The sequence below is a fragment of the Talpa occidentalis genome, unplaced genomic scaffold (genome assembly GCF_014898055.3).
Source record: "Talpa occidentalis isolate TD23 unplaced genomic scaffold, MPIMG_talOcc4v2.1 talOcc4.8, whole genome shotgun sequence".
Taxonomy (NCBI): Eukaryota; Metazoa; Chordata; class Mammalia; order Eulipotyphla; family Talpidae; genus Talpa; species Talpa occidentalis.
In genome coordinates this window covers 24,021,254-24,033,516 of record NW_023605194.1, presented here as the reverse complement: position 1 = coordinate 24,033,516, position 12,263 = coordinate 24,021,254, and the positions used below count along the sequence as shown (strand labels likewise).

The 12,263-nt window shown below is 39.7% G+C and overlaps 1 protein-coding gene across 14 annotated transcripts in view; it reads left to right on the top strand.

Moving 5' to 3' along the window:
- The window catches only part of CC2D2B (coiled-coil and C2 domain containing 2B), a 70,067-nt gene extending 61,793 nt beyond the window's left edge, over positions 1-8,274 (top strand). For all 14 annotated transcript variants that reach the window (XM_054690534.1, XM_054690538.1, XM_054690539.1 and 11 more), the window contains 3 exons: positions 2,748-2,806; positions 4,439-4,616; positions 6,465-8,274. In XM_054690534.1, coding sequence (XP_054546509.1) covers positions 2,748-2,806; positions 4,439-4,616; positions 6,465-6,653 — 426 coding nt within the window. In that variant the 3' untranslated portion in view covers positions 6,654-8,274. The remainder of the gene's footprint in view (positions 1-2,747; positions 2,807-4,438; positions 4,617-6,464) is intronic.
- Positions 8,275-12,263: the final 3,989 nt, after the last annotated feature.

Sequence of the window (12,263 nt, the reverse complement as noted above, 5' to 3'; positions counted from 1 at the left end):
GCAAAAAGGCTTTCATAGGAATGATGAATACTGAATTTAGGTTAAAGATTACCTTTGGGGAAAGAACAAAAGGTAGGAGATCAGGGAGCATATGCAGAGTACTTCAAGTCTATAATGTTTTACTTCTTTTTTAAAAAATAATGTAAAACAGATATGGAGAAAAGTAAAGATTAGGTCTATCTAGGTGATAGGTACGTCAGGTGGATGTTTATTGCATTATTCTCTGCTTGTCTGTATAATCGAGGCAATCACAATACTAAAAAGAATGCCCAATGCTTGGGGGTGGGGGGAGAGGGAATAGAGTGCCAAAGTGTGTAAAGTGATAAGTTCCTCTCCCCTTCAACATATTTTTCCTACTCTCTAAGAAATAATCACTGTTGGTAGTTTTCTGTGCCTCCTTCTAATCATTCTCCATTGCAGAAGCAAACAAATACATATATTTACACACACACACACACACACACACACACACACCTATATATCTTTATTTCCTGTGTTTCCTGTTTGTAAAGTCATTTTCCAGAGGGGAAATGTGCTTATCTCTTGAACAAACCACATTTACAGCACCCACAGGTCATGGTTTCTTTTCTCCTCCCAAAGTTGTGACTGAAGCATTGCTGCCTCTTGGGGAGAGAATGATGTGTTTAGAGGAGAGGGGCTTGCTTGTTTGTTTACTAATAGTCATTCTGTTATTCTTTCGGGCAGTGTTGATTGAGTGCAACTATGAGCAGGCGCTATGTTAAGCATAGATACCACCAGGAAAGAGACATGCCTCAGTGTGCTTGGGACCTGTGTTCTACAGGAGGAAACGGGCTGTGCAAGTGCAGGGTGATAAAAGCTATTACAAAAGTGACTGTGCTTTGGGCAGCGGGAGGTCCTGAGGGGGAGGGGAGGAACAGGGGCTTCCTGGGGAAAAGCAATGATAGCAGAGTGAGAAAGGAACTGCCTAAATGAGTCAGAAAAGACAACGGTCCCACAAACAGCAGAAACCGCAGGCTTCAGGGACTGAGTGGCGAGGAGAGCTTGGTCAGGGAGCTGAAAGGCCAGTGTGGCTGCCACCAGGTAGTGACCAGAGATGAGCTGAGGGGTGCACAAACGTCTGGTCAGGATTTGGGCCTTTGTCTTCAGGACAGTCAGCGGTCAACTCCAAAGCAAGGGCTGCCATGATGAAAATTGTGTTTTTAAAACCACTCAGACTGAAGGTAGAAATAAAGCCTTTAGGGCCTCTCTGGTGGTGCAAGGGGTTAAGCACCACATGATGAAGTAATCCGCAGCCTCTGCAGCACCAGTTCAATCCCCACATGGCAAGGCAGACCTCTCCTGTCTTGCCCGCTGCTCCCCTCAGCAGTGTACTTCAGTCAATCTATCTGTTCTGTTCCCTACTCTGTCTCTGATGGGTCCTCTCACCCCCTGCATCTCTGGCCTGTACCCCAGTTCTTGTATGCATAAATTTAAAAATCTTAAAAAAGAAAAAAAGAAAGAAAGCCTTTACCAAGTTGAATCTATGCACACAAAACTCACCACTACTGAAACGTTCTCAGGCCTAGAGGTCTGACAAGTGTTACTCCCTTTTTGCACAACTGTCATTCCACTCATGAAGAGGAAACATCTGTCCCAATCGCTACAGTTGCCTCTGTTGCTCAGCTCAGGAATACCCAAAGCAAAAAAGGTCTACACCAGCCCCTCATTCTTGCCTATATGAGCCCTGTGGAAGGGAGGGCTGGCTTGAGGCCATGGACTTGAGAAGTGCCAGCATACCCTGCTGAGGAGGGGACCCAGAGAAACTTGGTAGAGCAGGACTTGTGCTGTTGATGGGTTGCCTGCGGCAAAGGCTTGGACACGGGGGAGAGTAAAATGCAGTGTGTGGATGTGGACGTGCAGATGCAGAGCCTGGCTTCAGCCTATCGCGAGAGGAGAATACTCAAAGAAGGAAGATGACAAACCATGTTAGAAGAGTAGTAACCATAATATCTGATTGATTATTAAGCAACATATGCCAGGCTTTGCACGTATTGCTTTATTTCAAAATCTCCCCAAGACTCCAGAGAAAAAGCTATTGTCCCTTCTTTAATGATGTTGTAACTGAGGGGCCTCCCTGGTGGCGCAAGGGTTAGGATGCAACCTATGAAGCAATCGGCAGCCACTGCAGCATGAGTTCAATTCCCAGCAGCCAGGGAGCAACCCACATGGCACAACAGACCTCTCCTGTCTCATCTGCTGCTCCCCTCAGCAGTGTATTTCAGTCAGTCTGCCTGTTCTGTTCCCTGCTCTGTCTCTGGAGAATCCTTTCACCCCCCCCCGCACCTCTGGCCTGTACCCCAGCTCTTGTGTGCATAAATAAATAAATAAATCTTTAAAAAAAAAAAAAAGACGTGGTAACTGAGATTCTGAGAAATAGCTTCATCAGTGTCACCATTAACAAGTGGAAGAGACTGAAATCTGCAAAGATTATCTGGTAGAGTCAGTAAACATGCCAAATGCTTACTTGGATAAATGAATGGGGCAGCATGCTTGTCTTACCTGTGAAAAAGGTCACTTGTAAATCCATTCTCCCTTGCATGCTCTGGTGGAAAGAAGTAAAGTCAAAGGAAAGACTGTGATGTCTATTTTACCTTCGTACCTCTATGATTGTTTTGCCACACGAGACTGACTGGATTTCCCCTCATTATATTAGCACTCCAGGGAATCTGTGATGTAAAGATGGTCTCCCTAGAATCTTTTCTGACTTTCACTTGTCTCTATTTCAGCCTGAAGAAATAATTTATTCTGCTACAAATAAAAGCATGGTAGAAGACCTAAAGAACAGGTGAGAACTTTATTCATATATTGTGATTACTATGTTTTCTCCCTAATCTCACCTTCAACTAGCTTTTGGTCCTGTAACCCAGTCTCTCAAATCCATTAGATTCAGCAACAAAAGGACACAATGGAGATAAGATTAAAATAATTCCTTCCAGAGTCATTATCTGTCTCTGGGTATATGTCTTCCAGGACATTCCCTGAAGACAGTCTAAGTTAAAAAACAGTTGCCTCTGAAAAACACTGTCGGCTACTCTAAGGAAGTTCTCAATATAGACACCTGTTGAGCCTATAGTAATAATAATGCAGTAACTAATACTACTTGGAAGGACTTGAAGGTAAATGATCCATAACTTAAGGTATGGCAAAAAATATTCTAGTTAGGGTATGACAAAAAATATTCTAGTTGGGTGGCAGAAACATCAGTATTGTCCCTCCTAGGTACTCTCTCCTTACCAGGGGGTTCACACATGCACACGCTTCTAAGGAGTTGATCAGTCAAGTCTAAAAGGTCACAGACTTTGCATCAGGCCTCACTCCTCCCCCAGATGTGTCAGAGGCTGCGAGGTATGACTGTCTCCAGTGACTCACACTGGCACAGCAGACTGGCATGGAAGCCACTACCAACTAGTCAAAACAGCAAAACAAAAACAACGTTGCTGGCCCCGTCTCATACCAGTGCCCAAACCTCATGTCTAGTTACCTTTCTTCTTACCAAAAGAGGGAAGAAATGAAATAGGGAAATAGATCTCAACTTATGGTTTTCATCAGAATCGATTCTGATTTAACAACTTAAAAATACAGGTGCCCGGTCCCAGGCCTATTATATCAATATCTAGAGATAAAACATTTTGATAAAGCTCTACAGGCAATTCTGAAGTAGTCTCTCTACCAAGATTCTCTGCGAATTCTGAACTACTTAGTTACACCACAGGCTCAGTCAAGAGATGCCCATTGGTTCTTCTGTGACACAAACTGATTCTGCACAGAGACGTGCCACAGGACAGCTCCATCCACCACATCACACCGTGCTCTGCTTCTCACTTCCCTATAGCAGCTCATCACAGGGCACTATTCTAGGGGGTTGGGTAGACAAGCAGAAATCCCTGCCCTTCTGAAGGGTCAGTTTCTAGGTGGGGAAACTGATCATCATACTTCTCAGACCAATGCCCTATTCCCTCCCCATTTTGCTTGTTGAATTAATGATCTAATATGCCCATCTCTGCTGGCAACATCCCAGATAAGATACCTGAACGTTTGTAAAGGCAGTTTCTTGGAAATACAATGTTTTATGTCAAAGGAGGGTAATAGAGAATAGAAATGTCAGCTCAGTAATCAGAGGATATGTGACAGCAAATCACATCTAGGAGGCAGCTGCCTATTCATAAGTAACTGGAAACGAGATGTGCCTTTGAGATCTGAATGCTGGCTCTATCCCTATATGTGTCTTGCTTTCCCAAGCAAGCAAGAGCTGCTTCTCCCCGTCTTGATTAATGTGAATGATGGCAGATATCCCTGGCCTCAGAGGTCTGGTTACCTCCTAAAACAAAAAAAGTGTTCTCATGCTTAAAGTGATAAAACTCTTATCACATTTGTTAAATGAGTGAGTAAATAAACAATCTTTGCATTCATACCTTAGGATTGAAAGGACTCTAAAGTGTAAAATGATGGAATGGCGACCTAAACAGCCAACACATTGGAATCGACAATGTAGTTTTATTTTGCAAAAAATCCTCCCTAAGCTAGAACTTGGCACTGGAAGGTTTATTTCAGCTAAAGAAGAGAGTGAATTTGAAAGACTACTGCAATTTTATTTGGTGTGTATAGGATTTAATTCATTAATGACATTTGTTTTGTTTATTGTTAATTGCTAGACAGAAATAATCTTAGAAATGCCTATTATCTTGATCCTATATGATAGATGCTTTAGCATTAAAATGCATTTACTTAGAGGCCGAGGAATTTCAAATGAAGTGAATGACTATTACCATAATCATACTGCATGACATTTTCTTAAAATCACTAGTATGTTTTGTATGTAAATCATAAACTTTGGAAAGAGATTCCCCAAAAGAAACTACTGTAACTAAGAAACTAAAAAGACCAAGATTTAAAACTTCTAGATAGTAGTAATAGAATAGATTCTTTGTCCTTGCTTCTGGACATGAGAACTCCAGCATTCATTAGTATTTTCTACACGCACATTACTCCAAAATTTATACATCCAGTCTAGTCCTCTCTCCTCACTTTCTCCCATATATTTTCACCAATACATTTGACATCATCCCAATTGGTAAAAAGGCATCTCAAACTCAACAAGCTCCTAACCAAATGTGACGGGCATTTGGTATATTGTTAGTGTCCTCTTATTTTTCCCTTCCTCTGAGTCTGAGCATCCTCTCAATTCCTCTTCCTTAGAAACTGGTCCAGTGGGATTTTCAAAGCCCCAGCTTCCCAAGAAGAGATTCTTCTGCCTACCATCCCAAGACTAGAATCTATTAGGAGCTGAGTACTGAGGCTCTGGGGTGGGATCTGCAGGCACTATTGATTCATGAGTAGGGAGGAAGTTGTTTTGTTTTGCTTTCTCTTTAATCACAGTAGGGGTAAACAGACAAGCATAATGAAATATAAGTCAAGATTTAAAACTTCGAGCTCCATTGTAAATTTATTCATTTTATAATACAATCATAATCATAAGCCTGGGCTGAATCCAAAACTTAGGTTCAACTCCTGGTTTGAACACTCACCAGCTTTTATCAAGTTACCTTACTTCTCTAACTTTCTATCCCATTGGACAAGATAAACAAGGATAAAAATAGTTATCAGGTTTGTGGTTGTGTTGAGTAAGTGAGCTAATACTCATCATAGCTCCCAGCCTATATCAAGTGTTTGGTAAATGTTAACTATTATTTGTATTCTATGTGCTGGCTATTGTGCTAAGCATTGGGATTGTGGTAGTAAACAAGACAAACACAACTTTGTGCATTTACAGAGACTATATGTTTTTTGAAAAAGCAGATTAAAAAACATGTAATTTCAATATATTAAGTAAGCTGGGGAAAGATAGTGGGCTATGAAACTACATGGGAAAAGCACATGAATAGATTTAAGGATCAGGAAAAGTGTCCTGAAATAAGCCATGTTTAAGACCTGAAAGAAGTTTATGATTATCACCTATGTATTATTACCTAACAATTTTACACTGTTCCATAATCCTTTAATCCTGTCACATAGTTGTCACTTAGTATAGACTAAATCAGCATTAAATATATCTTCCAACTGCTCACCTAAATCCCTCATTTGCATGACCAAGTCATTTCCTTGTTGACAGTTCACTATTCTAGCAAGGGTGCATGCACATCTGTGGAATGTTAAGTGTGCAGGCTCTGGCATTAGACAGACCTGGCTCTGCTCCTTTCTCTCTGTAAAGCAGGGATTATAATAGAACCTACCTCATCAGGTTGTTTGAGGATTAAATGTGTATGTGAAGCATTTGGCACTGTTCCTAGAAACAGTGAGCACCCATGAAATGACAACTATTTTATTATTTTACAACTACCATTTCTTTGAGGCTGCTGTGATATTTTTGCAATCAGAATTCAATAATTCCTTGTTATCTACATGATTATAAAATTGGCTTACATGTTATTCTGTCCTTGGTCCAGATTACAGGATTTCCTATCCAGATGCCGTATACTGATGTCCAGTCAGTGATTGACACCGTGTATCACACTGGAATTCACTCCTCGGAATTTCCCCAGACAGAATTCGCTCTTGCTGTATATATTCACCCATACCCAAACAATATATTATCTGTGTGGGTCTATTTGGCTTCCTTAGCTCGACATCAGTAAAAAAGAAGAAAGGAAAAGGAAAAGATGGTCTTATGGGCTTCCCAACCAGAAGCCACCAAAACTTTTCTGGCACTTTGGGAAATTGCTAGTTATCCTCAAGTCCAGTTGAGTGTGAGCCCAATTTTTGCTTCACGTTTAGAGCTGGGCACCATGGAGACTCACCTCCTTACCTATAAAGGATGAATCTAGGTGATCTCCTCACTGGAGCCCTCAAAGAGGATGCGGTCAGTCTGGCAGTCGGTCTTATTCTAGCAAAGAAGCATTTCTGACCTTTCCTTCTAAAGTCAGTGTTACTCAGGGTGTGGACCTGGTGCTACATCCATGAAAATCAGCTGGAGAGCCTTAATGAAAATGCATATTCCCACGTCCTAACAAGATCTGAATCAGAATCTCTAGGAGTGGAGTTCTAGAACCTCTCTTCTTTTAAACAAGCTCCCCAGGTTATTCTGATGACGAGTTAGGGTTGAGTACCCCACCTTATGGAATGTTGTCACTAAAGTGAGGCTGGTACAACTGTTGCTGATTCTGATGCAATTTCAGGCAGAAGTTCTTCAAATAGAAACCTAAAGTTCTTGCCTCTCATAAGATAAAAGATTGCTTCAGTGATTAAGAAGAAAAGGGAAATCTGCCATGGTGTGCTGAGGGCTGAGGTCAGCTTCTGGGGGTTTCTCAAAAGTTTTCACTTGTGATTCTACTGACCTCAAGTCCTTTCAATGCCAAGTATTTGGAAGCAACTCAGGAAACTCTAATATGCTTTTCTGTGAGAAAGGGGGAAATGATCTTACCAAATCCCAGGGCTCTGTTTTTCCTTAGTGAGTAGCCCTTCATTCTGCTTTGGCATTTTTCTGCTGCTTCCCTTTCCCAGTGGTGACCCCCATGAAGGCCCATCTAGGTCATCCTCAAGGAACAGTGGATAGGATTTAAGTCAGAAACAATGTATTTTCTTGTGTTTAATTGTTCTGTACTTTATTGAGAAAAATATATAGTTTACTTAAAAGTTGCATGATAAGTTGTCTTTAAAAAAAATCAAAGGGTACAGATATCCAAAGGTAGATGAGAGCAATCTTATATAAGGTAAAGGTGATAAGGGAAAGACAATTCACCTCTCCCATTGCAAGAGCATTGGAGCTTCTTGGGTTACTCACATAAGCAAAGGGCAAAGACCCCCAAATTCATCCCCAGTACACCCTCAATCTGTCCTATAGTCTTTCCTCCAGTGTACCTGTATAGGCTGATGCCAGAAAAGACCTCTTTCATTTGCAGTGATGTTAGTCTTGGACCAAACTTGAGATTACTAGAAGAGTGAAAAGAATGTCTTTTTCTCCAAAGTTAAACCTGATTGCGTGCACTGATCAGAATTTTTGTTTTACTTGAATTTGTTTAAATGCTGCATGAAGTGTGTTATTAACTAATCTCCTGCATGTCTATGGAAAGATGAGGTTGTCAAAGAAACAATGGATTCATACAATTTGTTTCTGTGGCCCTTTGAATATTGACATAGCTGTATTGATTGCTTATGGTTTTAGAACTGATAGGCCACTAAAACTAAGGTAGAACTATGTTTCATGGGCAAACATAGAAGACCTATCTGTATTATATGTATTATTTACATGTATATGTGTTTTTCAACTAAAAGTTTTTTTCTGAAAATTATAAAGCTATCTGTAATGAATTTTTTTTCATTTGACTGAGCTAAATATGTCACCTTAAATGTAGCATGTACTTTTTAAAAATCAAATTTTCTTGATTTGCCATTTGTTTACATAATTTTATCATTTGGGGAGTTCAGCTTCATAACTCAACATGTGCACAATCTTCTTCCTTCACCACCCTCCTCACCAAAGCCCCAGGGTCAGTACACTATCACCTTCCCCCCACTCTGGTAACCACTACAGTTTTTACAGAATTCAAAAGTTATTTCTGTTGTGCTTTGCCAGTTGCTTTCTTTGGTTATTTATATTGTGCAAATGAGTGAAACCATCTATAATTGTTTTTTACTTTCTGACATCTTTCACTTAGTATAAGAAATTTAGATCAGCTGGGAGATCCAGGATCTCCTAGAAATAAGAAAATGGAAGAGAACAAATTATTAAAGAAATAATTCAAGAAAATCCCCAGAACTGAAGTTTCTAAGTCTCAGAATAAAAGGCCCCACTGAGTACCTGGAACAAAGAATGAAAATGACCCATGCCAAAATACAGCATTATATAAAGTCAGTGACTGAGAACATAGAGAATCCAGCTAGAACAGGTTTCAGGTTTCTTATAAATAAGAATCAGAACAGCATCAAATTTCACAATAACAATCCTGGAAGCTAGGAGACATTCATTGGAGCATGCCTTCAAAGTTATGAAGGGAAAAGGTTATAGGAAATGCCAATAGAATTTTGGCATAGAATTTCACACCCAACCAGCCAACCAAGTGTGAGGGTAGATTAAAGATATTTTCAGATATGCAAGGTGTCAAAAACTTTCCTCCCAGGAGCCCTTTCTCAGAAAACTACTGGAGTATGAAAACCAGGAAAAAGGAAGAGACTGGATCCTGGTAACAGGACTCTAACCCAGGACAGGCAGCTGTCTGTCCGCTCTAGAAAGAATCCAACAGTATTGCAACTGAAGGTGATATTAAGTGTGTCCAACAGAATAAAGAGGGAAAAATAGCACTAATAGTTGCTGTTTCACTGTTGAATTGAGGTATTTCACAGAGCTACCTGGAGAAAACCTACCTTCAAGAAAACACTTGAAGAAATCTAAGCCAGAAGGATTAATCTGTGTTCCATTGGCAACACCACAGTAATAAAACAAACTAGAGTCATGTAGGTGCAGGATGCTGCTCAAAAGCAAGATCCTGGCCTTTTTATTGACAGAGAAGGGTGGGCAAACTGAACCCTGGATTTTGGGTTTTAGGGAGGGTGAGTCCAATGATATACATCCAACTCCCACCCATGGCTCCAATCTTATTAACAAGGTATTCCACTGATCATTCCCTGGGGCTCAAAGCACACCTATTGCCCCAGGGCAATCAAGTATCCTGCTCTTTTCTAACTTGAAAGGAGCCTTGTATGCTACACCCACAAATCTAGGAAAACAAAAAGGAAAGTATAATTTTAGGATACTCTGTTGCTCAAAAATGAACAAAAACAACTAAAAAGGTGTTAATATTACCAAAATATGTTAAAATTATTTATTATAGAGAGGCAAGGAGGGGGAAGTGTGTGTAAACCATCCAAATCTTCATTCTCCAGGACATATGTAAATATAAAAAGGAAACACTGAAATAATAATTTGAACATGTTATTTTGAAAAATAAAAAATACTGTGAGAAATAACCAAAAGAGTCCAAAGTGGTTACCTTTTTGGAGTGGAGAAGAAGTTCAACAAAAACTGCTGCTTCTCATTGTGTGTCATTTAGAAATATTTGACTTCTTAATGGATATATATGAATTGCTTCTATACAGTTTAAGTGCAAAACCTTTAAAATTGGATATTGATGAGAACTTTATGGGGAGGGCTGGGCTTCTTTCCCTACCGAAGACTGCAACATATGTTTGGCAATAGCAAAGAACCTAAAATTTTTGAAGTCCAATAATCCCAGTCATCTGTCTGGGGCTACTCTACTAGGAAGCAATAAACCAAACCACAGAACCAGAACCCAGGTTTTTGGCTACTGTTTCTTTGCATTTAGTAGAATATGATGTCGCCATTGAAAGGAATCCTAGATGTTCTGTTATGAAACATTGCTCAGACAAAACTAGGTACACAACAGAACATATAATGTGCTACTATTTGTGCATAAAATGAGGCAGGGAAATTTTATGTAAGGGTATAGTTATATATATCCTGAATATCCCTGGCAGAGTTAAAAAGAAAATAGCAATAATGTTGACTGGGAAGAACTAGGGTCAGGAGAGGGAGACTTGTTTAGTCACTGAATACAGTTTTCTACTGTTTGAATGTTTTGCCTTTCGAATGAATTCATTGTAAAAATTCAGTAAACAATTAAAAACCAGTGGCTTTTCACTGACTAAAGTTCAATAAGTTACAAAAGCTCGCCAAAGAATGTGGTCCCATCCTCGTCTCTTGCCAAATCTGTCTTGTACCTTATGCGGCAGGCATAGTGGACTCTGCAGTATCCTTTCTCTGCTCATGCAGAAGGTCTGCCGTTTTCACTTCCATCCTTTCATACCTTCTAGTCACTGCTTCCAAGACTTGGAATGACCTTCCTAATTCCTCTTCACTCCAGGCAACCTGACCTCCATGTTTATTCCAAACATAACTTCTCTTAAGGGCCTTTGCATGTGCTGTTCCCTCTGCCTGGAACACTCAGGTACCAAATAACTGCATGCTCCTTCCCTGCTCTCAAGCAATTGCACACCTCATCTATTCTAAAATAATGTCCATTCACTGTCACTTTCTCTTATTTTCCTTCTAGCCCTTGTAACCACATGACTTTTTGTTGTTCATTACTGTATTTTTCTCACCCAATTAGAATAGAAACTATGAGAGTAGACTTATTTTCTTAAGGAATTAAGTAAATACCTTAAAAGCCAATATATCTTATTGTACCAAAGGAATTAATGGAGAAATTAAAAGAAAACTAAGATTTGCATTTTAGGCATCTATAATCTAAATTATATATATATGGTAAATTATATATATATTTATACATTAATCACCATACTGGGCAAATCCAGAAAATAAGAATGATTTCTGAATATCTCCCAGTGAATAACATCCTTAAAGTAGAAACCATGAGAGACAACCTACTTATTACGGTGATGATTATAGTCTGTGACCCATTTTTCTGAAAGGATTCTTAAATAGACCTTGGATATTTAAATTATTGGGAAGCCAAATTACTGTCATAAAGTTGCTTAGTGCACATGAATTGGAACCCGAGGAGGTAGGTACTATTTAAATGCCATTATAGGGGGGAGGGAAAAAAATGCCATTAAAAATGGCATGGAGTCTTTACGTGTCTCTTCTTTAGGGAACCCTTGCAAGTGAGCTGGTCAGGGCAGCCTCTCCCTGGACAATGTAGGCTGGACTGGGCTGGCTAACTTCTGCTTCTGAGTTTTCCTTGTTTGCCATTGGTTCTCGAGCCCAGCTCTCCTAGGCATGAACATCATCTATAGAGGAAGTACAGCTCATATACACACCCAGCTGTTTTTCAAAATATATGAAGTCATTATGATAAAGTCAGATTCACATAACATTCATCACTATATATAGTATCTTTATCATGAGTCGTGGGACAAAAGATTCTAAGTAAAGGGAGTTCCGCGAAACAGACTTTTAAGAGGGTTGAACACATTCTTAGAAAAATGAGGCTGTTTTGGGCTGACCACTTCCCTTGTGATAATCCACCAAAGAGATTAAAATTCAATTAATTAGATTTATGCTAATCACATTTTAGGTCCCAATCACCTTAATTGATGTTGGAGAGTTTCCACAGTTTTGTCATTTCCTGATTTACTACCACAGATGGCTAATTACATCCACCGTGGATTTGACAAGCTAAGCTACTGAAGGTAATCTTAACGCCCTTCAATCAGCTCTCCGGGGAATCTCTAAAGCAAAGGTAATAAATAAGGTGGAGAAGAGATTGATT